The sequence below is a fragment of the Mchenga conophoros genome, linkage group LG3 (genome assembly GCF_057382185.1).
Source record: "Mchenga conophoros isolate Kocher_MC1m ecotype Shallow Benthic linkage group LG3, M_conophoros_male_GT1.1, whole genome shotgun sequence".
NCBI lineage: Eukaryota > Metazoa > Chordata > Actinopteri > Cichliformes > Cichlidae > Mchenga > Mchenga conophoros.
This window is the reverse complement of record NC_140528.1, coordinates 75,052,758-75,070,593: the sequence shown is the minus strand read 5'-3', so window position 1 is coordinate 75,070,593 and position 17,836 is coordinate 75,052,758. Positions and strand designations below refer to the sequence as shown.

The following is a 17,836-nucleotide window of genomic DNA, read 5'->3' as shown; positions in this document are numbered from 1 at the left end:
GTGTCTGGATCACTTCTTTAATAAAGATCTGAGTGCTGAGACAGACGTTAGTCAGAACAAACAGTCCAGGTTTCAGCTGTGAATTTATTGATGAGAGTGCTCCAATAAATAGTTTCACACAGCGGGGCTAACAAATGGTTCAGAACTGCTCGACATTGCATCAGTGCTTCACTTTCCATGTCACACAGCAGTTTGTCACGTAACACAAAACCAAATTAGAAGTTATGGAACGACTCCTTCAGATCACAGGACACAGGAGTGTGTTACTAAAGAGGGGGGCTGCTGACAGTCTGCTTTCACTTCACCATTCCTCAGTAAAAAAACATAAAATGTGTGAAAAGATGCAGTGCTTGAAATGTTTAATGGATGTTACCGTGTGAAAGCTTTAGTAAGAAAACCTACAGACAAAAAAAACCCCCCAAAAAAACAAGAAACATCAGCCGTCGTTCTTCTTCTCCCTGCTGTTTGACTAAACGTAACATCTGCCGTGTGTCTGACTGCTTACAACACCTCATTTTATCCAAAATTAAAATCCAAACGTGGGTAAAACATGTCAAATCTTTGTCTGCATCGCTACAGGAGACACATTCTTTCTGGCGTTTGGATTTAGTCCTTGTTTAAAATGGGGTTTTGCTGTTTCGCGTCGTTAGTGAGCATGGGGTCTCCCGCGGCCTCTGCCCCTGCCGGCGCCACCTGGAGGTCCGTCCGCAGTACTGCGGGGGTTCTTGATCGTCTCGTCGACCGACAGGATGAGACAAGCTGCTTCTGACGCCGCCGTCAGGGCGTTGATCCGCACTATGGACGGCTCCCACACGCAGGCGACAAAGTTGTCTGCGATGTCCTCGTTGTTGATGTCCACACCGTACCACATGCCCCCCTGACAGGTGACGGATGAAGCGCACAAAGTCACCTTCACTTTAAATACTACCAGGGATTAAAAGGTGTGTGTGTGTTTGTTTGTTTTCTACCTGTGCGTGTTTCGCCCGCAGTTTGTTCAGGATGTTTGTGGCGTCGAAGCCGGCATTGTCGCACAGCTGTCTGGGGATGATCTCCAGGGCCTTGGCGTATGCTCCAATCAGGAGCTGCTGTTTTCCGGGGATGGTCCTCGAGTAGTCCCGCAGGTACTTGGACAGCTCCATCTCTATGGCTCCTCCACCCGCTACAACAGAGTCATTCTAGGAAGAGGGTTGATACAGTTAAGACACTGGAAATCAAAATATACCAATGACAGTGGCGAGCAAAGATAAACCAAACTTACAGGAAACAAGAGTCACAGCAACTCAAAAACAAGCTGCTTTCTCCTCATGAAGCATTGCTGAAGCTCTACTCATGTTTCAAGTCAAGCAACCAGTACGCATGTAATTTATCATCATCCAATTACAATCTCACTTTTAAGTACAATCAAATGTTTTTTCCTCCCACGTGCACAAAATAAAAACAGAGACTGATTCTTTAAACTCAACCAGGAATAATCAGCATCTGAAAACTTGTGCAGCTGACCTTGATGGCTCTGCGCACGATCATGATGGCATCGTGCAGCGACCGCTCCGTCTCCTCTGTGAACTGCTCGGCCCCGCCCCTCAGGATGATGGTGCATGTCTTTGCCTTCGGGCAGCCCTTAAAGAAATTGTACCTACACAGAAAAAAAATACACAACAAAACACAAATTTGTCACTTTAAAGTTGCTGCTTTACCAATTTTGCCATTGCAGTGACAGTTTTGTCTTTTCTCACACTGACTAAAATCTCATCCATCCATCAATCCTCTTCTGCTTCTCTTGGGCCGGGGTCGAGGGGGCAGCGGCCTAACGTTGATTTAGACTTTAACCTGCATAGTAACCGGAAACTCCTTTTATCCCTAAACTGCATCCGACCAACATGTAGTTAGATTTCTCAGGGAGGTGCATGTATGCAGAATTATAATACACGTGTTAGCAGAGGAGTCCAGACCTCTTTAACCCCACCCAGACCATTTGAGCAATATAATCTTTCTAGCGTGTCCTGGATCTACCTCACCCAGGAGACGCCCAGTATGCATCCATATCAGCTTTATTCTCGAGCTTTTGTGCTGGGCTGCAACGCACAGAAGCGGAGCTGTGACTGAGACATGAACTCTGGTGGAGTGAAAGAAACCGTTTTGATGAGGTTCATAACAGCACCGCTGATCTCGTCACCTCTAGTGCAACCCACCACAAACAACTCTCAGAGGGATGAAGAATATGCAAAACTGAATGTAGCATAATTATTATAATATGTTTGGCCATTACACTTATGTATGGTCACAATAGATGCCTCTCTCACCTCTCTCCTCCGACCTGGACCTCTTCAAAGAGCTCACACTGTCCCAGCACATCGTTGGTCATCGCTCCTACAGACGTCTGGATGGAGCCTCCGCAGGCCTAATGGTTACATTACACAGTCAGCTGCTTTCACCCTCAGAATCAGTCCAAGCATCAGCACTTTAAAAGCCAAGTCGGCTCCAACTAGCTGTCATTCTTCAAGCTAAATGACCAACTGCAGTTTTCAACATAATAATCAACTACCAAGATTGATTTTGGATTTTTGGCGTCCCGGTTGATCCATAACAAAAAACTAACAGTTTGTGAATGCCTCACCATCATGGTCCTCTTCAGGTCTTCCTCCTGAACCCGCCCAGCACAGAACAGGTCTCTGTCAGCGAAGAACTGGGTGGCCACATCACCGATGGGCAACTTTGACAGGACCACCTTGGCTCCTGACTGGTAGATCTTCTCCAGCTTGTCGTATAAGATGTTCCACTCTGCATCCACGATGGCCTGGTAGTCCTGCAGCAAAGGTTCAGGTTAGAGGGAGCGTGGAAACAAAACCCTTTCACAAACAGCTTTGTGGCAGCTGATTCGTACCTCCACAGATTTCACACGGACTTCAGCGTTGTCCTTCTCGGCTTTCAGTTCCAGCTCCACATTGAGCAAAGCGATCTTTGGATTTTCGTAGCGTTTGGGCTGCATCTCAAAGCCGGCGTAGGAGAACGTCTTCTTGAACGCAACGCCAGAGACCAGCTGGGACTCCTGAACAATTTAAAAAACCAACATGCTGAGGTAAGACCATGTATGATATATTATCTGCTTCTTTAACACTGTTGTTTTGAAAGATTTTACACAGGAAAATCACACTTCCTGGCACCAACCTCCAGAGCTCCTCCCTGGACCTTCTTGATACCGATCATTTTCAGAGACATGAGCTCCTCCAGTGACATGACTGCATCCACAACCATTTTGGAGAAGAATTCCTTCTGACCGGCGATCAGCTTGGAGTTTAGAGCTGTGGCCGCACATTTCTCCAACAGCTCCCTCTGCTCTCTGGCGCAGTGAAGCAGAAAAGAGGTCGTCAGCTGTACTGCTCACCGGAGAAACATCAAAAGTTGCTCAAGTCAAACAGAGAACTCACTGCTTATCGTCTTTTTTCACAGAGACGGCGATCTCCTTTATCTTGCCGACGGCGAGATTGGTGGCGGTGCGGAACGCTCTGATGATGGTCTGCGGGTGGAGACCCTCCTCCACGTACGACTTCAGCTGCTTCAGGAACTCTGCAGCCAGGAGGGTGACGGAGGTGGTGCCGTCCCCAACCTGAGGAGAAAGACGGTGTCAATCTGAAATTCCTGACAGCATAAACTCTGATGCACGAATGGCCTCAAACAGCTCACCTCAGCGTCCTGGGAGCGAGCAATGTCCACCAGAGTTTTGGCCGCAGGGTGAACCACATCCAGCAGTTTCAGGATGGTGGCTCCATCATTGGAGATTGTGGCCTTTCCTGGAAAAATAAACATTTGCATTACACCGACTGTGCCGCAGACCAATCTAGGAACAATAACGCCTTCTTTTCCCCCCATCCATCTCACCTCTGCTGTCCACCATCAGTTTGTCCATCCCTCTGGGCCCCAGGGTGGTCCTGACAGCCTCAGAAATCACCTGCAGAAGGAAACACGAGCAGCACATTTAGAGGAATTCAAGAATGTTTAGTTAAATTCAGAGCAAATGAAAAATAGACACAGAACTACAAAGAGATGAGTTATTGTTCTGACCTGGCAGGCATTGATGTTGCTGATGAGCTGGGGAATACCCTGAGATGTGTCCGTCCCCTCCTTAAGCAGAATAACCGGTGTGGGCTGAAGTAGAGAGGGAGACACAGGAAGACAAGAAGAGAGGGTAAGCAAACTGATAATCTGCTCACACCTGTCAGCAGCATCCATCATGACTGGGCACCTCAGAAATCCCATCATTCTGCTCGTTTCCAGCACAACGTTAGTGTTTTTGGACTCCGCTACAGGAGCTTTGCAACAAAGCCTCTCAGTCTGTCCACTATCTGGAACAAACCATTTTAACACACTTCAGTCTCAAATTTCTTCTGACTGTACCTCACAAATAGAAGGTGGCTGTGGTTCATTTGCTCACATTGGTGCTATTTTAAGTACATGCATGCTGATCTCAGGTGCTTAAAAAGCAGGCAAACAGATTTCTTTAAATTTGGTGATGTTTCCCCTCTCACTTTCAGTTCAGAACTGAAGAAGCCTCTTGGATAAGAGGCTAAATGTCTTCAACCAACCTAAAGAAGTCCACTCGCCTCCTTTCTAAGCTCCTAAGACGATCATGACCCGGATGACTGAGAACCTACACAGACATATACACTCTGACATCACACAAATCCAAGAATAGGAGGAAAAAGTCCTGCAAAAGCACTGTGACAGTGACGATGCGCAAACATCTATTGTACATCCACATTGCCAGAAGGATTGATGTCACATTGTAGGCACTCATAAGGATGAACAATGTGTCAAAGTACAAATGCCTAGGTTATTTATACACGACATCGTTGTAGCAATAGCTTTTGTCAGTGGTGTCAGTGCATGCATGTAGGTTTGTACAGCTCGCATTATTTTCCGGGCCATTAGCTTTCAGATTTTTACTGCTAAAAGCAGAACAACACACAAGCCGGTGCAGCTCCTCAGCCGTACAAAGAGGCTAAACACAGCAGCTCAGCTCATCACAAACTAGGTGGAGGGCGGTATTAAAATCAAATATGTTCAAACGCTGAAAGCGAATCCACGTGAAGTAGATAAATATGTAACTACACGACGCTAGCTCAAATTTTAACACTAGTTTATAGGAAGCCGTTTAGCATCACCGTTAGCATCGTATCCGCCCATTGATAGCGGCTATGCTAGCATTGTCTGGCTAAAAATAATAACCTTTTTAAAAGCTATTTCATAAAATAAGAGCTTTCCGAGACTTCTAACGGCCCGTCACCGACACCAGGCGCACTCCGGGAGACCATGTTCTCTGATAAACTACAGGATGGAGATGGATTAGATGTTGAGTGTGGTGCATGATGTTAGCTGACTCACCATCATCTTTGCAGTTCTTTCGAGAAGCTTTCCACCGGCATCGGATCCCAGAATGCTTTTCGAAAGCATGCGCTGTTGGTGGGGGTACGTTCAAGAACAAACAGCAGTAGTTTATCAACGATTTGAGATGTACTATTTCAGGATGTTATGATACTGAAATAAAACAAGTGTTGGTGATATGAGCGTAAATTATTTATCTGCAGCATCAAAGTGTCTCGTTTAAAATAAATAAATAAGCAGCATGCAATAAACGTCTTCGTTTGGCTGCTTTATTTAGAGGTCCCAGTGGCAGATCTCCATCTCACTCTATTCCTGGCATCCTCCTCTGTCCTCCTTCACTACATCCAATGATCTTCCGAGGTCTTCCTCTTTTCCTCCTGCCTAGAAGCTCAATCTTCAGCATTCGTTGTCAAATACGCGGCCTCTGCACATGTCCAAACCATCCTACCTCTTTAACTTTGTCTCCAATCCACTCAGTCTTAGCCGTTACTCTGATGTATATGTTTCTAATTTTGTCCATCCTTCTCACTCCCAGTAAAACATCTCCACCTTTGCTTCCTGTCTTTTTGTCAGAGCCACCATCTCCAAAGCACAAAGGTCACTACCATCTTGAGTTTCACTCTTGCTGCTATCCTTCGGTCACAAATCACCCCTGACACTCATCTCCACCCTGCCGGCACTTCTTCTTCACCTCTTTTGTGCACTGTCGATTCCTTTGAATGGTTGACCGCAGGTATGTAAAATCATCCACCTTCACTATGTCTGCTCCTTGCATCTCCACTGTTACAGCTGTCTCACTCTCATTCACACACACATTCTGTTTTGCTTCTACTGACTTTCATTCCTCTTCTGCATACCTCAGCCTCCCAAGGCTCTCTTCCACCTGCTCCATGCTCTCAATACAGATTATAATGTCATCTGCAAGCATTAGAGTCCACAAAGACTCCTCCTTCATCATCTGTCAGCCTGTCCATCATCATTGCAAACACTCTTCCTGCACACCACTTGGTCCCATAAAGGTTGTAATTTATGTACACCCACTGTATATAATTTGTATAGTCTATGTTTCTATTATTAATTTGCTGTTTTAATTTCTAAATACCGGATAGGTTTTCTTAATTAGTAAATAGAATTAACTTAGTAATAAAAGTAATGCCTTAATTAAAGTAGAATTCACCGTTTTGTTGAAGGTGTTATTGAACGCAGCTTCTGTTGCGTCTCGCAGCGCCTCCGAAATCAGGCCTGCGATTGGCTTGGAGCCCCCAAAGTTGCAGCCCTGAGTCTGCTTGAAATTCTTATCCGCGTTTGCCGTGCGGGCGGAGAACTGGTTTGCTGTGTAGCCTTCAGCGTCTACTAGAAACTGTGATGACAAAACACGCGCACCTAAACTGACCCCAGAGCTCGCGCGGAGTTCAGATACTGTACAAACAGCGGTGGCGGGAGATTGGGTAAAGAGTGATTTATTGAGATATTTAAAATCGTACTTTTAAATAAAAGAGTATAGTCGGAACCGGGTGGATGTTTGTGTTTTTCAGGAGGACTTCGCGAGGATGGATGATTTCGGAGTTTATGCGGTTTTCGGAGTAAACGGGCCGCCTCAGAAGCTGCTGAGGTAACGCAGGCTTTCGACTCGCACATAATGTCATGTATTTGTTTTTCGTTTGTACCCGTGAGACGCTCATATGTGTCTTTAAATAGCTCAGTCGCCTTCAGCTAAAATTGCTGGGCTCAACAGCTCTGTCGCTACACTTTTATTGCTCCTCATTGGCGCCTCTTTGAATTAGACCTGTTTACACACAGTCGCTTAACTTCTCTTTCTTTAAAACAGTAAATACTTTTCGCCTCTCGTTTTTCTGCATGTAAATCGAGCAGTGTGCCTTTATTTGCTTGTTTCTTCGTTTGTTTTGCCGTGTCAGCGCTGAAGGCTCTAGCAGGGTCCGTGTTGCAGTTCCACCAAGCGTCCGCCAGGTGGTGCTGTTTAGCAGCGGCCGGTGGGGGGAGCGGATCTGCGTCAACGCAGAGCTCAGCGATTCTGATCGGATGCCCATCACTATTGGAAAACTGACTCCTTATAATAAGTAGGTTCGCCCTATTTATCCGTTTTGTTATTTTTTGTAATGCACTCTAACAGCCTTTCTGTGAATGATGCATATTTCACCTTCAGATGTTTGTCATGGGAGCAGTGGGAAGAGGAGACCTGGATAGACAGTGTGACACTGAACGTCTCTCTGGAGGGAGGAAACCTGGTAAATACTAAGGAAATCTAAAGAGCTTATGAAAACATTAGGATTTTCTTAAGTTAAAACTTTAAGATATGGACAGATGTCACAGGTTAATGTATATAATCTCCCTTTTTTTTCTTTAGTCAACAGAACCAGAAGTCATCATGGCCGTGAAGGAATACACTCCAAAGGTAATCTGATAAGGATGTACTGTGTCTTATAATATCACAAAGAAATGTTGCTGCTGTCGGTGAAAGCAGATAGCGATAATGACATTATTTCAATTGTGCTGCATCTCAGGACACGGCTGCTCCACCCGCAGCCCGAGAGCTCCACGGCAAGAGGAAAAGAGAGCAAACTGCAGAAGAAGAAGAAGGCAATGACTGGACAAAGAGAAGAGAAGAAGAAGAGAACACGTGTCCAAATGCAACTACTGAGAAGACCACACCTGTGCGCAAGGTCAGAGGTCAAGCCAAAGGCAGCCAAAAGCTGTTTGCAAGTGGTGCCGAAACCACCAAGCTGAAGGGAGCAGGTGGAAAAGGTGTTTTTTTTTTTTGTTTTTTTTTCGTTGTGTTTTAAAAAAAAAAAAAAAAAAAATTTCTTTAGGTGCTATTTCTTCTATCAAACCTGCTTTCTCTCTGTCCTCACTACACAGCAGCAGAGATGCAGGGGACTGTGGGAAGAACGCCTCCTCAGAGTGCAGTCCGGACGAAGAGTAGGCAGGCCAAGGCTCCCACACACACTGGTACTGTTTCTTTTCTTCTTCCTTTTTCTGTCATATTTATTTCCTCTTCTGTCCCAGCAGCTGACACAGCCCATCCCGCATTCACGCATAGATGTTTTCCATTCACTGCTCACTTGCAGGAAAGTAACATAAACCTGGGCGTGTGACTCACGCGGGGCTCGGCTCCCTCCGACTGTTTGATTTTTAGATTGCGCTGTTGGCGTTGTATCGGTATTCCTGCAAGTCAAACAAATGAATCACTTGGAAGAGCATTTGGGGAATTATTAATCTAGACAGCGTTTCTCACTTTATTATCAGCATGTTGAAGCGCTGCTGTGTTTCATCAGCCAGAAATTCGAATTTGGCCTCTCTAAGGTGGCCATCAAACCAAGAGGTCAAACCAGGCCTTCCCAGTAAAGCAGTGAGCGAGTTTGCATTCAAGAGGCAATGTTGGGAGCATGTGACCAATCGCACCTCGTATGCAGCTATAGTCGAATATGTGAATGTGGCTTGTAGTGTAAAGTGCTGGTGTCAGACTGTGTGTGAGCACATAAACAACAAATATGAGACCTGTTTGCAATTACAAACAAGGCTCTGCAGTTTTAGGGCTATGTTGCCATATGTCTGTAGAATAATGAGACTGTCTGCTTTAGGGCTGGGCGATATGACCCAAAATTCATATCTCGATATTTTTTAGCTGGATGGCGATATAAGATATATATCTCGATTTTTCTTTTTAAAGCCATAAGTTAAGAACAAAAAGAGAGTTCTTAGTCACACGGGCACTTTTATTTACATACAGCGTAGAAATTACTCAAAAATAAATTATCAGCATATATTAAATAATCATGGTCCATAAATAAAAGAAAATAATGTTGTTTTTGTGCATAACAAAAAGCTCACAATTGTGCAGTCAAAATGTAAACTAATAGACGCTGAGCACAATAACAAAGAGACAGATTTCACAGCTGCTCCACGTCTCTGAACAGGTGCCGTTTGTGGTCCTTATACACACACTGTACGTATCACTCCGCGAGGCTCCTCCTCTGTAGCCGTAATTCTCCGACAATCCATCAAGCGGTGCAGCTCCGTAGCTTAGCAAAGTCATATTAAAACATTTTTTGACAGATTGCTGAGCGCTGTGTACCACATAAAATCGGTTCGCGGTCAGTAAGCACAACCAGAATTCATACATAAGGCGCACTGTCGATTTTTGAGAAAATGAAAGGATTTTAGGCCGTGCAGCCCCTCTGGGCTGCATGTCGTTAGCGTGGTTAGCTCGCTAACACGTTGACGCCATCCAGCCCCAGGCACGGTAACTCGCTAACGGAGATTTTCCGCTTTCATCTTGTCATTGCCTGCAGGTGAAGCTATGGGGGAGGCGGAGTTGTGTTCAGTGCAGGAGAGGCGAGGCCGAGTAACGTTGCGTAGAGACTAGGGCTGAACGATTATGGAAAATAATCTAATTGCGATTTTTTGCCCCAATATTGCGATTGCGATGCGATATGCGATTATTTTTTAAGGTCTTTGTCTTCTGTATTATTAAACAAAGACAAGCAATACATCATATAGTATGGCCAATACTATATTACATTAATTTTAAACTGTTCTTTCCTGGAAGACAGACCTCTGTTATGATGACATAAGGTGATGCATGAATTGATGACTGACATTTTTATTTAACTTCTTCAATCACAACAGTATATTTGAACATACACAATAGTTTATTTTTAGCTTACAAACATCTGAGCATAAAGTGCTGACAAGGAACCCTGGTGTAAACATTAAAATGAAAGTCAGTACAATGTGCAGATTGCAGAAATATACATAAACAAAATCAGTGGCTTTACCACACTCAGTTTTTCGACATCTGTGAACTACTAGACAGTCATTCAATTAAAAAATAATATTAAATAAATAAAACTAATAAATAAAAAATACACACATCTTACTGATCTCTGCAGTCAGTAACATTACACATAAAGTGCAAACATAATAGCAATTGTATAAACACACACACAAACACGCCTTTAAAATTTAAAGGCGTGAAATTGGACGGTCTAGCCTTCTGATTAGCGTCACCGCTGTCTCGGTGGAGTTTATTAAACTCGGCCGTCTGCTTCTTGCTATCTAAAATATAACCAGACACTGGTGTAAATTCTCGACTGTCTCATACTTCTGTTTAATAAGTTTTCTGTTTGACGTTTAGTCAGCTGTGTGAAAACCAAGGAGGAACCCACCCGGGAGATTAATAAAGTTTTATTTTATCTAATCTAATAACTTTAATCTCAGCCAAACCGATTTACTCACGAACAAACAAAACACTGAAAAAAGCCCAACAATAACATTTTTAGGTTGTCTAAGTGACTTATATATTACGTTTAACCCGAGCAGCGAAACTCCGCGGTGATCTGAAAATGATGTGCCGGGAGTTGTGCCGTTCTCGGCCGCATCAGTAACCCTCGAGCTCCCGGCTAGCTGTCGAGCTGGTGGGTAGCAGACGCCTCTGAAAACGTCGAAGCACTTTTGCAAATATGGGATATCTTGATAAACCGAGCAGATATTTGATGTTTACACAACTACTTTCTCGCCTGAAAATATGTTAAAAGTTTATTTTGTGACCCAGAAAGATTAGTATGAGTAATTTTAAAACTTAGTAGCGGCCGCCATTGCTGGAAACTGGAGTTTGGCTGGGCCGCGCTATGAATTCTGGGATATGGTAGTAATTTGGACAGCCTTCGGCGCGTCGCTGTGACGTAATCGGTCTACAAATGCGGCCTCAGGAGGATGCAGCCCATGAATTTGGACATGTCCAGAGTATAATCGCAGCCTTTGCGGTTAGAAAATTGCACTTGATCATGTCGCGATATTATCGCAAATGCGATATATCGTTCAGCCCTAGTAGAGACAAAAGTGGACGAAAGAGAGGCAAACCTGCGGCTCCACAAGTATAATTATAACGTAACATAGACTATATCGATATAAACGATATTGTCACATCTTATATCTCGTATGAAAATATATCGATATTTTTAAAAACCTCGATATATCGCCCAGCCCTAGTCTGCTTAATGAGAACTGCTTGCAGCTGGCATCACAAATGGGGGAATATAGCAGGGCCGTCAAACATGCGGCCAGGGGACGAGAGCAAGCCCTCTGCACGGCTATGCAAAGTGTAATAAATTGCAGTCAAGTCATTTTTTATGTCACCATTACTGTGTGGCCATACAATGTCACTATTACTACACAAACTTGAAATGAGAGCTGCATCCACACAGGAAATGATTCGTATGTCACTTTAAAGCTGAAGCCAGTTTCAGGGTCAAGTTGTCTAGGTAAACATCTAATGTAGTCATAAGCCAGTCAACAGTCTCCTGTGCTCTCATTGGTAGTTGAGAAAAGTTTATTTGTTATCTGTGAGTCGCTCAACTTGTTATCGCTGCTGGCTTTTTCACCTCCAGCTGCTTAAAGTCATTGAATATCACTTTCTGTGGTGTCTGGTTGTCACATCACTGCCAGTGTGGACACAGTTTTAGGGCTTTTGTTGTTTTTTTTTTCACCTTAAAAATACAGGTTTAACTGGTCGAGCTCACTTGAGAACTCAGTCAGTTTGACCCTGACTCTACAAAACTTGCACATGGAGGTCCAGAGCAGGTTATTTCTACAAATCAGGTTACTATGGAGATGTAAGCCAGTAATGTAACACTAAAGTGAAGTCACTAAGCCCCCAATCCTGCTTGTAGTACTCAGGATTTATATGATAAACATCCAAGCGCTGGAATGGGGAATACAGTTGAATTAGCTGACTTTGACATGGTTGTTGGTGACAGGCAGGCTGCTGGGAGTGTTTCAGAAACATGATCTGAGTGATGATCATGTCTGGCTACTCCCAACAGAACATGACATGTCGTGTTTTCTTGCAGCTCCGTTGGCCAGCCCGTCAGGTCGCTGGGGTCAGACGTTATGTCCCATCGATGCTCAAACAGCAATTCTGATTGGAGGCCAGGGAGCCAGGATGCAGTTCTGCAAAGATCCCATGTGGAAGCTCTGCACAGGTCAGTCAGTTCAACAGCATTTTAGACTCTCGTTGATACTACAGCTCAGGTGAGAGCCGTGTTTAAGGGGACGTTCTGTGTGCAACAGAGGACGTGTCCTGGGTGGCCGCGGAGACTCTGGCTGAGGGTCCGACTCCTGAGGCCAGGATCGGCCACACAGCCATCTACGACCCCGACTCAAGAAGGATCTTTGTGTTCGGGGGCTCTAAAAACAAGAAGTGGTTCAATGACGTGCACATCCTGGACACGCAGAGCTGGAAGTGGACCATGGTAGAGGTGCGTGGTGATCTGTGTCCACACGCTGTGCTCGCTTTATTTCTGTTTTTGTTTTTAAATGACTTCCTCCTGCTCTTCTTCTTCAGGCTCAGGGTAAGGTTCCTCCCCTGGCCTACCACAGCTGCAGTATGTTTCAGGGTGAGCTGTTCGTGCTGGGAGGGGTGTTTCCTCGGCCCAACCCAGAGCCCGATGGCTGTAGCGACTCTCTGTATATCTTCGACCCCCGCCTCTCCATCTGGTACCAGCCCATCGTCACCGGAGACAAACCCTCCCCCCGCTCAGGGTAACACGGCTCAGTCCAAAGCTTTATTTAACGCACACTTTCTAACTTTTTTCTTTTTAAATATAATTGCTCCATATTTTTAACCTCCTCTTTGTTGTTTTTGTCTTGCAGTCATTCTGCATGTGTGATGCAGGAGAGGAAGATCTATGTGTTTGGTGGCTGGGACACTCCTGTATGCTACAATGACATGTACATGTTGGACCTTGGTGAGCAACACACACACACAAAGTATCTAAATCAGGGGAAACGTGCAACTACACATCCATGCTTGCATTATTAAAATGCAACGTGTTTATGTCTTAGGTCTGATGGAGTTTTCTGCAGTCAAAACAACTGGGAATCCCCCCTCTCCTCGAAGGTATCGCACATAACACTTCAAAATATTATGTGAGCGTGTGAGACGACAGAGCTGAGTTCAGTGTGACGATGGATCTGATCGTGTTACGCGTGCTTTGATGAACAGCTGATGGGCATCCTCTGGGGATACTTTCTTTATGTGTCTTAAGGAGCAGGCAGCTGCGCTTTATTATCCGCTGCAGAGCCATTTGGGTACTGTGTCAGGATGCTGTGAGGACATTTTCAGTTGTGCAGAGGTAGAAAGACACCAGGTTTTGAGGCTGATTTAATTTCCTCAGTTCTCAGAAAACAGACTTTTTTTCCCCCTAAATGAGGCAGTGCCTTCTGTGTGTCCATGGAAATCTTCTTTGATCCCAGAAACCCAAAACTAAAGACTCTTCACGTCCTCTCCATTTATGTTCAGTGACAGATGGTCATTCTGATTTCTCCTGAAACTAATGAACAGCTCTTTGTGTCTCCTCCAGTGATCATTCCTGTCTTCTTTTTGTGTTGTCTGCAAACTTAATGGTGCCATTTGTGTTGTGAGATGGTATCAAGGGCTCAAAACAGCCTGTGGTGCTCCTTTGGAGAGGATGGAGGGGTGGTAGGGGACCCATCCTGATCAACTTTGGCCAGGTTCTCAAGAAAGCTAGAGTCAGTGGGCAGATGGTGGTACAGTATAGTGTGGTGTGGAGGACACTGGAAATGGCAACATCTGTTGGCTTATTGGTTCTGTATAAATCCTGATGTGGGTCCAGAGTAGGTGGGAGTGTGCTTGATGTATTTGAGGATCAGTCTCTTAGTGTTACAGCCTCTGGCCTGTAGTTACTGAGGCAATTTACTACAAACTATCTGGAAACATGTGCTATAATGGATGTCTTTACCCAGGTGGGGACATCATGTACTGTGATGGGGAAAGACCGATGATGTTTGTGGGTAGCTCGGTTAATTCCACACTTTAGCCTCTGAGACCAGCTGCTTTTCTTTTATGTAGGCACAGCTGTATTATAAACATAACACAAGCAGTAACATTTAGGGACAAATGGGGGCTAAATGGAGACGTTTACGTTCCTCAAATTAAGGTTTAATACGATTTTAATAAGACAGGAGATTAAAATGAGAGCAGAGATTGTTACAATATCGTCTGCAGTCGTTTTAAGAACCTTTAAGCAACTTGAAGTTAAATGTGAACATTGTGTGCTCGTGTGTTTCAGCTGGCACGGCAGCGCTGTGCTGTCAGACACAAAGTTCCTGATCCACGGTGGTTACAACGGAAACAATGCCCTCAGTGACGCCTTCGTCTTTGATATAGGTGAGCAGAGGTTTGGTTTCTGAAAAGTAGCTTTTTTTTTTTTTTGTTGTTAATGACAGAGTCTGACTGATAGAGGATTTAAGATCAAGACAGAATTATTTTAGGGTTTTGGTAACGTAATTCCCAAACTAGGTAGGAGACACTGCTTATTCTACTGTTCCTGCACAATCCATACTGTAGGTCCGGTTGGTTCTGTGCCCAAAAAATATCTCCTTCACGTCCTTAATATTTAAAATAAAAGCCACAGACCTATAAGCAATAAAGTAGCTTACATAAGTAACAATGTGTTAACCGCCACCTTCACCTGACTGTTGAGTTTATTCTGAACATAAAGTGTAAAAACGAGAATTAGCGGAAAAATACAAATTTCGTGCCTTTGTTTTGCGGTTTCAGACACCAACAGCTGGACAGAGGTGAGCGCGCCTGAGCTGTCTGTACCCAGGGCGGGGCACTCCATCATCACCATGGAGACGGCCGGTCACCGCTGCTTCTCGGAGGAAGATGAAGACGCGGATATGAACGGCGGCAGAACCCTGCTGGTGTTCGGAGGCGGCGACAACGAGGGCAACTTCTACTCCGACCTGACGACTGTCGCCGTGGAGGAGCTGCTCGGTGCTATTTAAAGAGAGAGCGAGTCAGAGGTGAATCCTCTCTGCCTCGCTGGATGTAAAGCTATTTTAACACCCTCACCCTTTGTTATTTATAATCCTGTGGGTTTTTATCCCTTTCTGTCTCCTTTCTTCTTTCGCTTTAAAAGGTTTCCCGGTTTTATTTGATACATCTGAGCAGGATTAAGAAAGATTTCTCTCATTATGGAGCTCCACTCATAAAAACAATATCTGCTTTAAAGGGCAGATTTGATGATGTAAATATGTTTGTTTTCCTCAGGTACTTTTTTTAAAATGTTGGTTTATATTGATTGTGTTTTTTAAAAACTGAGGCTAGTTCAGAATTTATTTATTTTTTTCTTGCAGATATATGTAAGTGCATCAGAATTTTTTACAATGTTTATTCCTGCTTTTGTTTGTATTTGTCATCATCTTCAAACTATCAGCGGTGGGGAATTTTCCATTCATGTCACTGGGCTGTACCATTTTGCTTTTTAAAGGTAATTATTGTTTAACTATTGTATTTTCCCTTATTATATATATATATATTTTTTTTTTTTAGATTGTGCATATACTGGTTCAATGTATATACACTCAGCTTCAGATTTTGTTTTGTTTTTTTTTACCTCTTGGATCAGTTTGATGTCAGAAAGAGCAGATATCCTTAATATGGTCATTATGGCAGAATGCCCCACCTACCTGCCGTGTAAAACTTCTTGCAGCCAGTGGAAGCTGGTTTAAAGGGAGTTATAATGGCTTGTATCAGACAGTATGAATTGATGGATGCACCTGACGCCCTACATAAAATAAACAAGGATTATTTTGAACTATGAATCATGCAAAGCTACTCTAGCAGAGTCCCAAGAATGAAAGTACGCAGCTGCATAATAACTGCTCAATATTAACATTATATCAAGTTAAACCCACTTGCATATTATTTTCTACATGGATAGTATGTAGAGTAGACTGTACAGTCTATGCATTACTGCATGGGAATACAAAATCAAACCAACATCAATTAAAAGAGGTTTGACAGCTTTAAACAGAAAAGGCCGTTCATGCTGCTGTGGTCACTTGATAGTAACGCAAGCTAACGTGAGACCTGCAGCGTGACACTGTTATCTTCAGAGAGCCAGAGCTAAATGGAGACTTTTTAATAAAAGATTAATGGAGCGTGGGAGGGATTAAGTTCATATCCGCTCGGTTCCTGATAACGGTGTCATGACTGTGGCTGTGTTTGAACTTTTTTCACTGGATTAAACAGACAGCCCCACGTTGGGTAACTTGAGATTAACAGAGGTCAGTAAATACACACTTAATTTAAAACAGAGATTCGTTCTCACAGCACTAAGAAAGAGTTTTAAGCGTGCGTCATCGTCATGGCCAACTGTTCTACGTACCTTAATACATAACCTGCAAAAGAAATGCGATCCACATCATCCCCAGCTGTAAATGTATTTAATGCAAAAGTTAGCAAACTTGCATGTTTATCTGATATGTGATGAATGGTGAACATGCCAGAGTCAGCTGATCCAGCCATAACGATAAGCTTTATCAAAAAGTACAGTTTGAAGCCTAATATTTAAAGTAGAGAGGCTGTCTGGATTCTGGTAGCTGAAGACTCCCTCTAATTCATGTTTTAGAAACTCTAGTCAGCCTGAATTCTCACAGTGAAGTGCTCTGTTTGTTTAACATGGTACTTTAGTCTTAACACCTCCAACTACCACATGCGACTTGAAAAACTAATATACGAGTGATATCATCACAATTTCTAGTCCCTGTCGGGATTCTTGCTGCAGTGTTTTGGATCAACTGAAGGCTTTCCTGAGATCTTTTAGGGCAGAGGTGGGGAACTCCAGGCCTCAAGGACTGGTGTCCTGCGGGTTTTAGATATCGCCCTGGGTCAACACACCTGAATTAAACTATTAGTTCATTAACAGGCTTCTGGAGAACTTCAAGACATGTTGAGGATGTAATTTAGCCATTTAAATCAGCTGTGTCGGATCAAGGACACATCTAAAACCTGCAGGACACCGGCCCTTGAGGCCTGGAGTTCCCCACCCCTGTTTTAGAGAAACCTGATAAACAATTACATAAATTCAGCCTAGAAGTAACACGTTGAATAGCTTTTCAGCATCGTTGAGACAGGATGTTCTAGGACTGCTACATGTACATCAAACCTTTAGTTTAATGACCATCCAACTGAATATTTCAACAGTAAAATTCTGCTTTATTTTACATACAATTAAGACTTCAGTATGTTATAGATATCTTTGTCAAAGTGTCTCTTGGAAGGCGGCACATCTGCTGAGAGAGGCAGACATTTGCAATTTTTCTACCTTAAAAACTCAAAAACAAACTGGTCCCAATCAGTTGGAGGCCATCAAACTGCTTTCACCTACTCCATGGTATTTCCTGTGGCGATACAAAGGAAAGCCCGACTTCCTCAACATATTTTATTTTATACCTGTGGATATAAAACCGTCCTCACTTCATTATTTTCACAGACTGTTGGAAAAAAAACAAAACGTGTTGCTATGCATCGTGCTTAATGGGCCACAAAACAAGTCTTTATTATGTTCATCATAACTAACGGTGATGTGCTTCAATCCGTTTATCTAATTACACGGTGTTGCACTTA

At 43.7% G+C, this 17,836-nt stretch overlaps 2 protein-coding genes across 3 annotated transcripts; one reads left to right on the top strand and one right to left on the bottom strand.

Moving 5' to 3' along the window:
- Nucleotides 1–64: 64 nt before the first annotated feature.
- On the bottom strand, nt 65–5,463 carry cct7 (chaperonin containing TCP1, subunit 7 (eta)). The gene is made up of 12 exons (XM_085267245.1): nt 5,380–5,463; nt 4,060–4,143; nt 3,877–3,946; nt 3,682–3,788; nt 3,426–3,604; nt 3,166–3,337; nt 2,882–3,046; nt 2,615–2,803; nt 2,301–2,398; nt 1,501–1,633; nt 969–1,175; nt 65–877 (listed from the first exon to the last, which is right to left on the bottom strand). The coding sequence occupies exons 1-12, from the start codon at nt 5,446–5,448 to the stop codon at nt 647–649; spliced, it is 1,704 nt and encodes a 567-aa protein (XP_085123371.1). The 5' UTR covers nt 5,449–5,463; the 3' UTR covers nt 65–646.
- A 1,229-nt stretch (nt 5,464–6,692) lies between these two features.
- Nucleotides 6,693–16,022, top strand: krcp (kelch repeat-containing protein). Of its 2 annotated transcripts, none has more exons than XM_085267243.1 (14): nt 6,693–6,827; nt 6,915–6,991; nt 7,296–7,457; nt 7,544–7,625; nt 7,745–7,792; nt 7,902–8,142; nt 8,260–8,346; nt 12,249–12,380; nt 12,469–12,656; nt 12,743–12,939; nt 13,051–13,145; nt 13,243–13,297; nt 14,490–14,587; nt 14,981–16,022. In XM_085267243.1, exons 2-14 carry the CDS (start codon nt 6,930–6,932, stop codon nt 15,208–15,210), a joined length of 1,677 nt encoding a protein of 558 aa, XP_085123369.1. In that variant the 5' UTR covers nt 6,693–6,827; nt 6,915–6,929; the 3' UTR covers nt 15,211–16,022. The 2 variants fall into 2 exon arrangements, with proteins under 2 accessions (XP_085123369.1, XP_085123368.1); XM_085267242.1 differs by having other exon boundaries at nt 8,257–8,346.
- The last annotated feature ends 1,814 nt before the right edge of the window (nt 16,023–17,836 follow it).